The sequence below is a fragment of the Cetorhinus maximus genome, chromosome 5, assembly GCF_964194155.1.
Source record: "Cetorhinus maximus chromosome 5, sCetMax3.hap1.1, whole genome shotgun sequence".
NCBI lineage: Eukaryota > Metazoa > Chordata > Chondrichthyes > Lamniformes > Cetorhinidae > Cetorhinus > Cetorhinus maximus.
Genome location: NC_135883.1, coordinates 59,246,340 through 59,263,398, shown reverse-complemented (window position 1 = coordinate 59,263,398; position 17,059 = coordinate 59,246,340). Strand labels below are relative to the sequence as shown.

Sequence of the window (17,059 nt, the reverse complement as noted above, 5' to 3'; positions counted from 1 at the left end):
AGTGAGCCACACTTTTCTGCCTTCTCTCCTATTTACTAAAGTAATAGGGCCTAGTTTATAAGATTGCACTGTTCTTTTCTAAATTTAAAAGATTTCTTGCAGTATTATGTTTGAACATTATGTTGAACTGTGGGTTTTAATCTAACACTACTTTTAAGAGATGATACCAATAGCAGATCATTTATTGATATTTTCCCCTAGTTTTATTTTGGATATTTTTTCCCCTGTGGTTTTCCCGTCATGCATCTTTTCCCAGCTGTGAAGTCACAGAGATAGTATGCGACAGTGCTGTTTTGTTACCAACTAAAAGGTGATGAGCAATGTTACAATTTCCTTCCTTCTCCACCCATGGGCATCCAGCCCATACAAGCCAGCTCTGTCTGGTGGCATAGTTGCGATAGAATCTCACTATGTGGAAGCAGCTTCGTAGAGTAACTTGTTGGAGCGCCAGCTTGGACAACCACAGAACTCTTTGAAAGTTGGTTACCGTAATGAGTTCCCCAATATAAAAGTGGTTAAATGTATTTCCCAAAATGTTACTAAGCCGTTTAGAAGAGCAAGGTCTCAAGTTTGATTTCTAGCCTATGGTAAGTTAATTGGTCTGGAGGAGACTGCAGTTGGCTTCCTTCCCCTGGAATAAGAAGCAGAAAAATTCCTGTTTCTGATCACTATTCAGTGACCACTGCTGGATAACCTACATCTGGTGAAGACAGGATTAGGCTTTACTGTGACTATTTGGTAGTCTAATAGGCTGGCCCTATTTTATCACACATATAACAAAATGCCATTTGAATGAGGTCTGGGAGAGCTGTTGTATCTGTAGAGCTACACTCCTGCACAAGTAAGCACCTTCAAGAGGTGAAGGATAGAAGTAGTCCTGATAGCATAGATTTAATTGATCTCAGTAGTATAGAAGAAGAGCAACTATTCGTGAGGCAATTTAGCATGAATTGAGGCCGTTTAGTTTGTATACAGGACTCTGAAACACTTGCAGACAACTAAGGCAATTTTGAAAACAAATCCTTAGAGAAATTAAAAGCTAACTAAGGGCACAAAGGTAAGCAAATGCTTCAAACATCCCTGGTACTTACTCATACTTCTGTAATCCAATTCCTTTTGAAATTATTATTTTAAAATAATTAATCATTAGAGCTGAGAACATTTCACATCTGTTGTTTTGAAATAATTCATTAGTTATAATCTTTCATATTTTTGTAGCAGGTATCTCCAAAAATATTAACTGTGATTAACTGACAGCCCAACCTGCTGGTGGTTCTCTTTCCCTCTCTATACCCCTGCTCCCCACTCTTGTCGCAACTCAGTCTCCCCACCCCCTCTCACGCCACCCTGTTCCAATCTCAGTTTCCTACCACACCCACTCTAACTGAGTCGCCCAGGCTTCTAACTCTCCAGACTTTTCCCTCTCCTAGTCATCTTCTGGTCACTCCTAATGAGTGTCAGTTCTCTGTGCCAGCACACTGAGGGTGAGTGAGGAAAAGGGGAGATGGGTGCACGAGGTGGGTGGTGTAATAGCGCACAGGATGGAAACTGTGATTTTATGAGAGGATCTGATTCACAATATTACACAATTAGAGGGTGTGTTTGAGGATTTGGGACTCACCTGATTATCCCCCCCCACCACCACCGAGGACAAAGGAAAGAGTGCACCCACCTAAATTGCTACAGCTCTCTTTCCCAGTGGTGGTTGGGGGGCAGGGGAATGGTGGTAGGGATGGATGATTCACAGCGATGACATTACCTCAAGGATGGAGCTGAGTCCATATGGGACTGATATCCTCTTCTATTCCTAAATGCATATAGACAAAACAAAACTTTCTCCATAATAATCTCAGTAGAGAGAAATCCCAGTATACAAGTGTAAAATGTCCATTTACCACATGGCCAGCCTGAGCGAAATTTACAGATTATTGCCAAGTTTGGTTTGATAGACTGGGGTCACCCATCTGCTGTTGATTTTACTAATCTTTCAATTATCATCTTTGCTCAGTCTGGGCCAAATTTGAATCCAGATCCGAGAAGATAGAAGGGTCTATTGCACTAAGGTTATTTGGAAAAGTTCTTACTGTTTTGTATTCTTTCCATGAGCGCTGAAAATCCATTTTGCCATCTTGACGACGTTGTACTACAGTCCATCCTCCTCCGTTGGATTCCATATCACAAAATGCCTATTGTAAAACAATGAATATATCTCAGTTGACTTCATGCAGTTCTTAGCTTCTTGGGAAACTTTCAATTTAGCATCCATTTGTATTGTTGCTGGGCAATTTAGGGAACAGGTGCCAACATGCTTTTGGAAAATCAGGCTTGACCAAATGTGCTGAAATGTTAATACTGTTTCTCTCTGTACAGATGCTGCCAGACCTACTGAATATTTCCAGCACTTTCTGTTTTTAATTTCAGATTTCCAACATCACAGTATTTTGCTTGCATTTTACACCTGATCTGATGCTATTAATTCATTGCCTCAAATTGCTTCCAGTACAAGTTGCAGACTTGCACTGATTTGATGTAATGTTTATAATATGTTTCCCTCAGTCTTTTTATATCTCATTCATAATCCAGATTAAGAACAAAATCTGGAATTGGACTGTTGGACTACTTCCTTAAGTGCAAATTGTAAGCAAATTTCACCTATCTGCTATTAGTGTATTGAAATGCTAATTAATAGCACTGATAAGTACTTTTCTGTTTAAATTAAATCAACATTGGACACAAATATAACAAGGGCTCATTTATAAAAGGAGATTGACTTTACCACTGTTCAACTATAGAATCACAGAACGATACAACGCAGAAGGAAGCCATTTGGCTCATAATGCCTGTGCCGGCTCTTTGAATGAACTATCAATTAGTCTCACTCCCCTGCCCTTTCCCATAGCCCTATAAATGCTTCCACTTCAAGTATTCAGCCAATTCTCTTTTGAAAGTTAATAGTGAATCTGCTTTCACCATTCTTTCAGGCATTAGATCTCTGATCGTCAAAACTCACTGTGCAAAAGCATTGCTTCTCATTTCATCTCTGGGTTGTTGGCCAATTCTTTAAAATACGTGTCCTCTGGTTACTTACCCTCTGCCACTGAAAGTTGTTTCTCCTTATTTACTCTATTACAACTCTATTAAATCTCCCCATAACATCTCTGCTCTGAGGAAAACAACCCCCACTTCTCCAGTCTCTCTGTGTAATTGAAGTTGATATGTTAAATAACATAAAATTGAACCCAGAGATTTGAGCACAAATATCTAGGCTGACACTCCTGTGCTGTATTGAACGAGCATTGTGCTGTCAGAGGAGCTTTTGGATGAGTTGTTGAATCCAAGGCCCGGTCTGCTTAATTGAGCAGACATAAAAGATCCCATGGCATTAATTAGAAGAACAGCAGGGGAGTTATTGATGTCCTGGCCAATACTTATTCCTTTACCAACATAACATGCATATTATCTGGTCATTATCACATTGCGGTTTGTGGCAGTTTGCTATGTGCAAATTGCTATGCTTCCTACATTGCAACAGTGACAATATGTCAAAGGTATTTTATTGGAAAGTCCAGAGGACATGAAAGATGCTATATAAAGGCAGGTCTTTCTATGTTTCTTGTAAAATATTTGTGTTAACTGAAAAACTTCTCTATATAGACCTAAACAACAGAGCATCTTGACAAGCAACGAGTGTTCACATTTTCATCTTATATTATGAAACTTTGCTGAATAAGAACTTTTCAATAAATTTGTCAAAGTTATTAGTTGTTGCAAAGTTGTTAAAATTCAACCTTGGAGGCAGTACTGAGAAAAGCAATGATCCCCAATATCGTGGGTCAGATTATGAGGGTAGGCTTGAGTACAACAAGGAGACACAAGTTCCAACTAGAAAGGATACATTTTGGACAGATATCAGGAAATAATTCTTCATACAAAATGATCAACAATTGGAATAAACTTTCTGATAACACTGTTTTAGCAGATACATTCAAATCGTGGAAGAAACAACGTTAGAATGTTACAATTGGATAGCATTAGAATCTCTGAGTGGATGAATCAAAAGGAGCCAAATAGCTTTCCTGAACTGTAATTATTTTGTCATCTTGTGAAAATGTACAGTTTTGATGGATCACCTTCTTAAATTGAGTAAAAATAATTCACTGCAGCTAAGCTGAACTTTTAAGACAGATGTTTGTTCTGCTAAATCACAGTTTATATGTCCTCCAAAAGGATTACTTTGCTCCTTGATAATCATCAATCTAATTGCAGATGTTCTGGCAAGTGCTTCTGACCATTTGGAATCACACCATGTCAATATTGTACTTGGCTGGAAAGTACAGTATGTGATTTGGTGCCTACTTGTTTGAGAAAACTCTTTGAATTTTGCAATCAACTGTCTACTATTTTTAGCAACTAAGTTCCCAGTACCCAGTGCTAGTTTTGTTTTGACAGTTTAGTGAAGTAGTGCAATGTTTTTTCTAAATAATAAAACATTCTCAATAGAAAAATAATCCATCTGAGGGCCTTAAAAGGACTAAAAGATAAATCCCCCAAAAGAAACACCAGTTGTTTATCAATGAAATAATGATAGAGTGAATCACATCTACTTCTCACTTGAATTAAGAGGTTTTTAGAATTGAGTTGCACTCCATGACTAAGTTTATGGAGCGTTGATTATCTCTCATAATGGAGGGGACCTCACTGATGCAAAATGGAAGTTAGTTCATATTAAAAAATTTCCAGCAGTGTCACCTCCATTACTCTGCTGGTAATAGCAGTTGGCATTTTATTAGCTGATATTTCAACACAAAGGCCCAGATATTAACATGCAGCTTATGTAGACGATGGGGGGAGGGAAGGCGTTTTGGACGAGAAACCCAGAAGTCTGAGTTTCCCGAATTCCACATTGTGTGTTTTTTGTCATTGACAGTTTCCCCACTCAGAAGTCAGCCTGATTGGCAGACTTGGCTTCCAGTTTGAATCGGAGAACATCGGAACAGTCCACAGGACTGTAGGTCCAATCCATGACAACATTGGTAGAGATTCCCAATCCGGGTGGAAGGTCCGGATCCTCAACCCTAGGGTTCTTTGTGTTAAAGGAAGCTTGCAGGGCTGAGGGAGTTGTAATCCTGCTCCTCCTGGCCCACAAGCAGTGGCATTACAGCACTTAACTTCTCCCCAAAACTGTCCTCACCTCACTTCAGCTGCTAGGTATTCCAAGGCCTGGGAAACCCGGCCACCCACTATACACTCTGCACAGCAGGTTAAATCAAAGGCTACCAGCTTTTTTAAAATATTAAAATATCAACCCACCTCCTGGCAGCAGGTTGGTTGCCTGCTCCCTGCCCCACCTCCAGAAAGCAGAGAACTGGGTGGGTTGGGATTCAGGTGCTTTAAATTTTAACATCTGACCTGAGTCCAATACAAAAATTCAAAGTAATATTCCTCTTTCATCTCGCAGCTGACTCTGCCCAAAGAATCAGCAAAAATATTCCTGATGCTCCACAAAGCTGCAAAACTGAGAGGCTAAGAACCTTTGAAGAGAATTTTAAAGCAAAGCTGCGGGACATGAACTTGCTATTCATATATTTCTCCATGGCAGTGGGGACTTTGGGCTCATGAGACTTCCAAGGATAAAACTATGTTGCACAGAGGCACAGGCCAGGAGGTAGACAGCTAATTAAATTTGAACAAAGCCCACTTAAACTGAGGAATGTTGAATCAACTGTACCTGTAAGCTGGAACTGTTTTGAGGGAAGTTTTGACGAGGACAGAGCACGAAACAGCCTAAATGTCTAGGCAATTAGTACAGCTCCACCAATGAAGGAAATCAATATTTACCGGCTGGTCACTGCAACTAGCATCCTTCTTGTACCTCCCAATAAATTGATCACATCCTCCCCAGTTTCAGATACCCTTGTCTAATTCACTCTTTCTTGTTTTGACGAACCATTAATCAGAATTAAACTGCTCCAAAGGAGTCTGGCAGTCCAGATTAACAATTTTACACAAACACAAATTTGAGTACGACTCCAGTAACCTGTTAGCAGTAGTGTTCACTTGAGAAGGTCCTGGGAAAAAAAGATTGGTGAATTATGAAATCATTTTTAAGAGAGCGTTTTAGAACAGATATGTTATAGCCAAGGAGTAAATCAATAAGTAAAAGACACCTTGTTGAATAATCACTTTATTATTTTTAAAATAGTGCTTAAGGTTTAGATGTTAACATGTATTTTTAACATTTTTAAGAAATCAATGTGTAATTTTTATTAGTTTCAACAGATTATTTGAAATGCCCAAATGATAAATGCACTACAGGTTGTAAAATTGAGTTTATTCAGTTCAGGACGATTCCAGACTCAAGTTTTGGGCTAAGATGTGTAAACCAATTTCCCTAGGAGGAATGAAGGGAGTGGACACTCTTGATTGTTCACTCATGACCTATCTGGAGTATAAGCATGAATAGGTGTGGATTCAGGATAATTGTTCCCCCCACCATGGTTGAGCTGCCAAACACTGGTGTAAATTTGAGCTCCTTAAGTGCCCAAATCTCTCAGTGACAGAGTCATTTTCTATTGATTTCTAACTTCAGCATTGTTCCAGAATCTTTTATGCCCAATAAAGCCATGGGCTTTCTTCAGTTCAACAAAGCATTTTGCCACATCTCACTGGATTTTCTCTGTTTGCCATTGGAACCCAAAGAGTTTGTCTCCAGTAAGTTTGTGTGGATGGAATTCTACATGTTTGTTAGTGTGTACTGAACTAAAGATTTTTCTGTCACTTAAGTACTTATTAGTAAATATTGAATAGTATGACTATTCAATGCACTACATATTGTAGTCTTAGCAAGTTTATGATTTACTTCCCAATTCTTCCTCCTGCCACTGCTCTTAATATCCTAAATGTGTGTCATTTTGGCATTAATTTTAATTGTCAGTAGCATCAGCTTTGTTTGATATTTGTACTATCTTTGGATATATAATTGCCCAGATCGTCAGTTCCCCAAGGAGTGGTGGGGGGGTGGTGGTGGTGGGGGGTGGTGGTGGGAGGTTCGTACCCCAGAAGATATGTTGGGGGATGCCCTGGAAGTCCCCACACAGGGACTGCCCAGGAAGTTTAAACTTCCAATAAACAATTACCCTGCACCTGGAACCATCTGAAGCTCAGATTTACATCAGAGACTTCGGATGCTTCCAACTCTCAGAGCAGAATAGTTACCCAGGAACAGTTATAAAGATTAAAATCACTTCTAACTCCTGGGTGACTATAGTTCTGACACCCCTACTGGACCCCTCCCAGACTACCCCGCACTACACCCCCACCCCACCCAACTACACCCCAGGTCCAAGTCAGAAGATCAACTGAGAAATTGCAGCTCCCAACCTAGGTAAGTAAAAAGGAGCATAATGGCAATCCGTCTGTGATTGCAACTCCATGGAAGTTCTGGGCCATTGTGTCTTTTCTCTCCTCTCTGAAACTAACCTTATATATAATGCACTCCTCTTTCCAGTACACTGTACACCAATATTCTAAATCAGTAAATAAAATAATACACATATGGTTAGTTTGCCTATTATCATAAGTTAATTATATTACCAGTGCTGAATCAGCAGAAGAGTAAAGTACTAAAATAAAATGAGCTGCAACCATATCCATATCAGTGATCCTTATATTATCATACTTCAGCACATCACTTAAGGATCAAAGCCTTTTCACTTCTATCTAATCTAAATAATTCAATATAGCCCTCACAGAATCATGGTCAGCTGATTACTCCTTTGCAAAATGCTGCCCCATCGAAACTTAGTTTTCTCCAAACTGCCATTTTCATTGACTCGTGATCAGATGGTTTCTTTCTGATTGCAGACTACATTTCTTTTATCAAAGGCTGTTGCATCCAACTACGATGGGCCTCCTTATTCTGCCACTGTAGTGTAGGAATGCAGGCCCTAAGGCATCCAGGTTTCCTACAGCTTTCTCACATCAACTTTGAATGACCTATTAATTGCTATATCAAGCAGTCAAAAGATGATTTATTGGGCCTACAAAACCCTGCACAAAACAGGATTGTGAAGGTCAAAGATTTGTTTTACACACATTTTGAGTTGAAATATCCCACAGAAGGAAGAGATATCCTATTGCCTTAGAAAGTGCTGCTGACATAACTGATGTTTGCTCATTATAGGACAGATTTAGTACTGTCAGCTGGTCAGTTTACATAAATTTGAGCATCAAGTGTAGTATCCTTTTAAGCATGCATTCATCTGAGTGACATCTCATCCACTGATTTCTTGTGTACGTCTCAAGGCCTTTCATTTGAATTACATTGAACTTTGCTTCCAGGAGCGTTCTTTCCTCCGAATAAAGAATTATTTGTCTCGAACTCTAATGCTGCTATTCTATGTTCATTCTCCTCAGCAATCTCTATCACTTTAAAGACATTCAAGGTTACTTCATGTCTTGACCATTATAACTCAAAATTTGAAATTATATTTAATTTTTTTTTAAAATCCACCACTTCTGTCCTTCTCCTGGATTGATTGTTGTCAAGCACTTTTCATCTGCTTCCATGAATCTTCATGTTGTACAGCAGGGAGAAACTTGACGTCCTCAGATTGTTTGAGCAGATAGCATATAACATAGTTTTTCAATCTGGTATTCACAGCATCATTAAATATCTGCCCTTCTAGGGCAGCTGCGTTATCTCAAAGTTCTGTGCTTTGTATTTGTTGCCTAAATAGTATGTTATTTCTGTTGCTGTCACATCTTAGGTATTGCAGCCTTTTATGTGTAGATTTTTGTTTTGGAAGTGCATCAGACTGGCTTAAATTTTATATTCAAGGAACAATAACCAATTGCAACTAAATAGGTGGGGAATACCAAGTAACAAGTCTGAATGAAAGCCAGGATTCATTTAGGTCAAAAATCAAAGAATTAATGTGGAACAGCTATCAATTATTTTTTAAATGTTATCTCAATCAAATCATTTTGACAGATATTACTTGGGCTTATACTCCTTACACCTCATTCCATGAGCTATGCTGTGGTAGCCCTGCGAGTTAGTAATACTCAAAAAAAAGTAACACGTGCAATTTCTACCCATCATTAGATCCTATCTAATGAAAATTTGTACCTAGTAAAAAAAGTATGAAGCAATCAAGGCAATCATGAAATATACTCTTCAGCAACAGAAAATGGAGTCACCCTCTTAGTTAGTTGCCTATTTCCTTAATGAAAGTTTAATCTGTTGCCTGAAGATGACTCACCTCTGAAAGTGCAACAACAGAAGAATAGATTCTGTTTTAAAAACTCTTTTACCATGAGCAATGCCACTTGAGATTCAGTTTAAATCTGAAGTTCACAAGAACTTCACACCTGAGAATTTCCCTTATCAGATGGCAGTTAAATTCCTATTGACCTAGAGTTGCATTTACTTAACAGTTCAACATTATGGCCTCAAAGGCATACAAGTGCATATCCCAGCAGCAAAATAATACCTCATGTGGTATAATGCTCACATTCTTATTAAAGTATTATCTGATTTACCAATAACAATACCCTGGAAGACCCTCTTCAGCAAAGAAGGAGGCCATTCAGCCCATTGTGGCTTTGTTGGCTCTTCAGGAGGGCAACACAGTTAGCCGCACCACTCCAACCATTCCCCTGTGCCCCCGACCCCAACTCAACTACATTGCCCTATAAATTTTCCTTTCTGATGTATGCATCCAGTTTCCTTTTGAAAGTCATTAGTGAATTTGTTTCGACCACCTTTTCAGACTATCCCTGTTTCTCTAATGTTTCCACATAACAGAAGTTTCTCATCCGTTAATTAATTTGAGATATCTGTGTTCATCACATAATAAGAGCGATATGGGGAAAAAAATTGTCTGACTCAACCAACAGATACCACCACATATATACCATATGGAAACAGCGATTCAAACCAACACTGAAAAAACAAAGAGTGGCGTCACAGGAGAGCAGGCAGGTGATTGGCTGGAGAGTATTTCAGATTTTAGCTTTGTTTTAGATTTAAATTAGCAGCTGAGTAACTATCATTTGTTCATTATTATTAAATTAGTAACTTAAGGATAGGGAGAAATTAAATAAATAATAAGGTAAAACAACAAAAAAGAGCGGAGTGGCTGTATAAAGAGCAGGAGTTTACCTCTGAGGGAGCTGGTTCCCAACCAGACACTCGGCGGCGCTGGAATTTGAAAGGAGTGAAGTCAGGACAAGGGAGAGAGCTGATTGGTAGGAAGTGGGTAAGTTATTTTTTTCCACTTTAAAGCGACATTACAGAAGGTAAGAATCTCATCATTTATTTTTTTTTTAAGAAAAACTAAATAGTTTTCTAAGTGGCTTAAATTTAAGGAAAAAGCTTTTTAGTTAAAAACAAAAAGTATGGCAAGGGAGCTCAGTCCCATGTGTTGTACGGCCTGCAGCATGTGGGAATTCTTAGACACTCCTTGCAGTCTGGATGACCACATGTGTAGGAAGTGCCACCAGCTTGACCAGATTGAGCAACGGGTTTCGGAGCTTGAGCATCAGCTGGAGATATACTGGTATATCCGCAAGGCTGAGGGTTACGTGGATAGCACGTTTTTAGATGTGGTCACGCCGCAGCTTAAGGAAGTGCAGTCAGAGGGGGTATGGATGACCACCAGTCAGAAGAAGGGAGGCAGGCAGGTAGTCAGGAAAGCCCCAGAGTACATCTCACTTAAGAACAGTGCAGGCAACTCTTAGAGAGTTCCCTAACTCCCTATTAACTGGGATAGTCTTAGTGTGAAAGGCTTTAGAGGGGGTGGAATTCTTAAAGTGCATCCAAGAGAACTTTTGAGCCAACATGTAGAAAGTCCTGCAAGAGAAGGGGCAGTACTGTACCTGACCTTAGGGAATGAAACCGGGCAAGTTGTAGAAGTGTCAGTGGGGGATCATTTTGAGGATAGTTACCAAAGCACTGTAAGATTTAAGGTAGTTATGGAAGAGGACAAAGATGGACCGAAAATAAAGGTCCTGAATTGGGGGAAGGCCGATTTCAATATGATAAGACAGGATCTGGCCTGCGAGCAGCTACTTGTAGGAAAGTCTACATCAGACCAGTGGGAGTCATTCTAAAAGGAAATAGTGAGAGTTCAGGGCCAACATTTTCCTGTAAAGGTGAAGGGTAGGACCAACGAGTCCAGGGAACCATGGATGTCAAGGGATATAAAGGATTGGGTGAGGGAAAAAAAGGAGGCTTGTGGCAGATACAGAGGGCTGAAAATAGCAGAAGCCTAGAAGAGTATAAAAAGTGTAGGGGGATACTTAAAAAAGTAATTAGGAGAGCAAAGAGGGGGCATGAAAAAACACCGACGAGCAAGATAAAGGCGTTTTATAAATATATTAAGGGCAAGAGGATAACCAGGAAAAAGAGTAGGGTCCATTAGAGACCAAAGTGACAATCTGTGCGTGGAGACAGAGGACATAGGTGAGGTTTAAATTATTACTTTTCATTTGTGTTCACCATGGAGAAGGATGATGTAGGTGTAGAAATCAGGGAGGGGGACTGTGATATACTTGAACAAATTAGTATTGAAAGGGAGGAGGGATTAGCAGGCTTAAAAGTGGATAAACCCCCAGGCCCAGATGAGATGTATCCCAAGCTGCTATGTGAGGCAAGGGAGGAGATTGCAGGGGCCCTGACACCAATTTTCAAATCCTCTCTGGCCACAGGAGAGGTGCTAGAGGACTGGAGGACAGTGAATGTGGTACCATTATTCAAGAAGGGTAGTAGGGTTAAACCAGGTAATTACAGGCCAGTGAGTCTAACAACAGTGGTAGGGAAACTATTGGAAAAAATTCTGAGGGACAGGATTAATCTCCTCTTGGAGAGGGAGGGATTAATCAGGGATAGTCAGCATGACTTTGTCAGGGGGAGATCATGTCTAACAAATTTGATTAAAGAGGTGACTAGTTGTGTAGATGAGGGTAGTGCAGTTGATGCAGTCTACATTGACTTCAGTAAGGCTTTTGACAAGGTCCTGCAAGGGAGAATGATCAAGAAGGTAAGAGCCCATGGGATCCAGGGCAATTAGGCAAATCAGATTCAAAGTTGGCTTAGTGGCTGGAGGCAGAGGGTGATGGCCAAAGGTTGTTTTTGTGATTGGAAGCCTGTGACGAGTGGTGTACCACAGTGATTGGTGCTGGGACCCTTGCTGTTTGTAGTGTACATTGATGATTTAGACGTGAATATAGGAGGTATGATCAGTAAGTTCGCAGATGACACAAAAATTGGCAGTGCCGTAAATAATGAGGAGGAAAGCCTCAGATTACAGGACGATATAGATGGGCTGGTAAGATGGGCAGAGCAGTGGCAAATGGAATTTAATCCTGAGAAGTGTGAGGTGATGCATTTTGGGAGGACTAACACGGCAAGGGAATACACAATGAATGGTAAGATCCTACGAAGTACAGAGCATCAGAGGGATCTTGGTGTACATGTCCATAGATCCCTGAAGGCAGCAGCACAGGTAGATAAGGTGGTTAAGAAGGCATATGGGATACTTGCCTTTATTAGCTGAGGCATAGCATATAAGAGCAGAAAGGTTATGTTGGAGCAGTATAAACTGCTAGTTAGACCACAGCTGGAGTACCGTGTGCAGTTCCGGTCGCCACACTATAGGAAGGATGTGATTGCACTGGAGAGGGTGCAGAGGAGATTCACCAGGATGTTCCCTGGGCTAGAATATTTCAGCTATCAAGAGAGACTGGATAGGTTAGAGTTATTTTCCTTAGAGCAGAGAAGGCTGAGGGGAGACCTCATAGAGGTATGCAAAATTATGAGGGGGATAGATGGGAAGAAATATTTCCCCTTAGTGGAGGTGTCAATAACCATGGTGCATCGATTTAAGGTAAGGGGCAGGAAGTTTAGAGGGGATTTGAGAAGAAATATTTTCACCCAGAGGGTGACTGGAATCTGGAACACACTGGCTGAGGGGGTGGCAGAGGCAGGAACCCTCACAACGTTTAAAGAATATTTAGGTGAGCACTTGAAATGCCATAGCATACAGGGCTACGGGCCAAGTGCTGGAAAATGGGATTAGAATAGATAGGTGCTTGATGGCTGGCACAAACATGATGGGCCGAAGGGCCTGTTTCTGTGCTGTATAACTCTATGACTCTATACCAGTATCAACTAGGTGAATAAAACTTGGAGTGACATGGCCAAAGCAAATCAACTTTTTCTATAATTTCATACCTTCAAGCTTTTGGGCTGGGTAATAGGCACCCAAAAATAACTACAGTAATTTGCATTTACATAGAATCTTTAACACAGAAAAAACATCCAAGGCCAGAATCAGACAAAAATCGACACTGTGATAAGGAGAAAGATATTCAAAGGTTGGTAACCCTGTCAGTGAGGCAGGTAATGGGACTGAGCAGGCAATAATGGAGGAACCTCAGACTTTGCAATTGTCAAACAGTTTTGAGGTGCTCACAACCTGTGTGGATGAAAGCAAGGTCTGCAAGTTGGATGAGCAGGCTGACCATGGCACCATGGTACAGGAAGCCGTTCAAGCAGGGGGAGCAAACAGGAATGCAGTGGTAGTAGGGGATAGTATTGTGAGGGGGATTGACACTGTTCTCTGCAGCAAAGACCGAAAGCCCAGAAGGCTGTGCTGCCTGCCCGGTGCTAGGGTTTGGTTTATCTGCTTGGGGCTGCAGTGGGAGGGGGAGGATCCAGTCGTCATGGTCCATGTAAGTACCAGTGACATAGACTGGTCAAGGAAGGAGGTTCTGTATAGTCAGTATGAGAAGCTCGGTACCAAATTAAGGAGCAGAACTTCAAAGGTAATAATCTCTGGATTATTACCTGAGCCACATGCAAATTGGCATAGAGCAAATAAGATTAGAGAGATAAATGCGTAGCTCAAAGACTGGTGTGGCAGAAGTGCTTCCAGTTTGTGAGGCACTGGCACCAGTACTGAGGAAAGTGGGGGCTGTACCATTGGGATAGTCTATAGCTAACCGTGCTGGGGCGTGTGCTCTTGCAAATCACATAACTAGGGAAGTAGAGAGGGCTCTAAACTAAACAAGGTGGTGAGGGATCAAGCTTTGGTAGATGTGGCAAATCAAGGGGTAGATTCAAAGCAGGAGACCTTAATAATAATATGGGAAATGGAGGGTCTTAGAATAGCAGGAAGGGACAGAGAGTTAAAACCTAAGAATACACCAATAGTCAAAACTAGATGTTACAAAGATAACAGAAAGACAAAACTAAAGGCTCTGTCTCTGAATGGGCGTAGCATTCATAACAAAGTAAACGAATTGATAGCTCACTTCGAAGTAGATAAATATGACATGATAGGCATTACGGAGAGGTGACTGTAGTATGATAAGGATTGTGTCCTGAATCTTGAAGAGTATATGATATTCAAGAAGAATAGGAAGCTAGGTAAAGGTGGAGGGGTAGCACCATTAATCAATGATGGAATTGTTGCAATAGTTAGAAATAACCTTGGTTCAGGAGATCAGGATGTAGAATTGGTTTGGGTGAATATGAGGAATAGTTGGGGAAAGAAGTCTCCAGTGGGAGTGGTCTACAGGCCTCCTAACAGGAACCACAATGTAGAACAAGAAGAAATATTGGACGCTTATGAGAAAGGGACAGCAATAATCCTGGGTGATTTTAATCTACTTATAAACTGGAAAAATCAGGCTGTCAGTAGTAGCCTGGGTGAGGAGTTCATAGAATGCTTTTGAGAGTTTTTTTAGAGAAGCACATTATGGAACCAACCAGAAAGCAGGTTATATTAGACTTAGTATTGTGTAATGTGACAGGATTAACTAATGACCTCAGAGTGAAGGCACCCCTAGGTAATAGTGAACACAATATGATTGAATTTTGCATCCATTTTGAAAGGGACAAGAGTGGGTCCAAGACTAGTATTTAAACTTAAATAAGGGCAACTTTGTGGGCATGAAAGCTGAACTAGCTTAAGTGAACTGGGACACTAGGCTAGGGGATAGATCAACAGAGAAACAGTGGCAGACATTTAAGGGGATATATCAGAATACTCAGAATAAGTATATTTCTACTAAAAAGAAATATTCGAAGGGGAGGACCCACCATCCTTCATTAACTAAAGAAGTTATGGAAAGCATCAAACTTAAGGAAAAAGCAGATAACTGCGCAATGAGTGGCAGATCGGATGACTGGTCAGAATATAAAGAACAGCAGAGAATGACTAAAATGTTAATCAGGGAAAAGAAATTAGCGTATGAGAGGAAGCTAGCTAGAAATATAAAAACGGATAGCAAGAATTTCTACAGGTATTTAAAAAGGAAAAGAGTAAGTAAAGTGAGTGTTGGTCCCGTAGAGAGTGACAGTAGGGAGTTAATAGTTGATAATAAGGAAATGGGGGATGAAATGAACAGATATTTTGCTTCTGTCTTTACTATAGAGGATACAAAAAACATTCCAGTAATAGCTGTGAATCAGGAGGTGGAAGGGAGATAGGAACTTGGTGAAATTAAAATCACTAGGGAAGTAGTGCTGAGCAAACTGATGGAGCTGCGGGCTGACAAATCTCCGGGTCCTAATGGACTTCATCCCAGGAGGTGGCTAATTAGGTAGTACATGCGTTGGTGTTAATTTTCCAAATTCCCCAGATTCTGAAAGGGTTCCATCAGACTGAAAAGTAGCAAATATAACCCCTTCTATTCAAGAAGGGAGGTAGGCAGAAAACAGGAAACCATGGGCTAGTTAGCTTGACGTCTGTTGTGGGGAAGGTGTTAGAATCAATCATTAAGGAGGCTATAGCTGGGCATTTAGAGAAACTCAAGGTAATCAGGAGGAGTCAGCATGGTTTGTGAAAGGAAAATCAGGTTTAACAAATTTATTGGTGTTCTTTTAAGAAGTAACATGCGCTGTGAATAAAGGGGAGCCAGGAGTCATGCTGTACTTGGATTTCCAAAGGCATTTGATAATGTGTCACATCAAAGGTTATTGCGGAAAATGAAAGCTCATGGTGTAGGGGGTAACATATTAGCATGGATAGAAGATTGGCTGGCAGAAAGCAGAGAGTATGCAAAAATTGGTCTCTTTCTGATTGGCAGGATGTGATGAGTGGAGTCCCGCAGGCGTCTGTGCTGGGGCCTCAACTTATAATTTATATCAATGACTTAGATGAGGGGAGTGAAGGCATGATAGCTAAATTTGCAGGTGACACAAAGATATGTAGGAAAGTATGTTGTGAAGAGGACATAAAGAGGCTGCAGACGGATATAGATAGGTTGAGTGAGTGAACGAAAATCTGGCAGATGGAGTATATTGTAGGAAATTGTGAAGTTGTTCACTTTGGCAAAAAGAATAAAAAAACAGAGAATTAATTAAATGGAGAACGGCTGCAGAATTCTGAGGTTCAAAGGGATCTAGGTGTTCCAGTGCTTGAGTAATAAAACATTAGTATGCAGGTACAGCTAGAAGTTAAGAAGACTAATGGAATGCTAACCTTTATTACAAGAGGAATTGAACGTAAAAGTAAGGATGTTGTGCTTCAGTTATACAGGGCATTGGTGAGACCACATCTCAAATATTGTGTGCAGTTTACCTCCTTATTTAAGGAAGGATGTAAATGTGTTGGAGGCAGTTCAGAGAAGGTTTACTAGATTGATGCCTGGAATGAGTGGGTTGTCTTATGAGGAAAGGTTAGACAGACTGGGCTTGTTTCCACTGGAATTTAGAAGAGTGAGGGGGTGAATTGATTGAGGTATGTAAGATCATGAATGGTCTTGACAAGGTGGATGTGGGTGAGTTCAGAAGTAGGAGACACCGTTTTTAAATTAGGGGTTGTCTCTTTAGGACAGAAATTAGGAGAAATTCTTTTCTGAGGGTTGCGTGACTTTGGAACTCTGTGCTTCAGATGGCAGTAGAAGCGGGGTCACTGAATATCTTTAAGGCAGAAATCCTTGTTAGGCAAGGAAATGAAAGGTTACTGGGGGCAGATGGGAATCTGCAACTCGAAACACAAACAGGTCAGCCATGATCTTATTGAATGGTAGAGCAGGCTTGAGGGGC

General features: G+C 40.6%; 2 protein-coding genes across 3 annotated transcripts in view; one reads left to right on the top strand and one right to left on the bottom strand.

The window, feature by feature from the left end:
* mcph1 (microcephalin 1) overlaps positions 1-17,059 on the top strand; it is a 370,028-nt gene that overhangs the window by 193,276 nt on the left and 159,693 nt on the right. The window lies entirely within an intron of this gene.
* The window catches only part of LOC144680669 (angiopoietin-2-like), a 105,717-nt gene that overhangs the window by 32,223 nt on the left and 56,435 nt on the right, over positions 1-17,059 (bottom strand). For both annotated transcript variants that reach the window (XM_078541906.1, XM_078541907.1), the window contains exon 6: positions 2,085-2,186. In XM_078541906.1, coding sequence (XP_078398032.1) covers positions 2,085-2,186 — 102 coding nt within the window. The remainder of the gene's footprint in view (positions 1-2,084; positions 2,187-17,059) is intronic.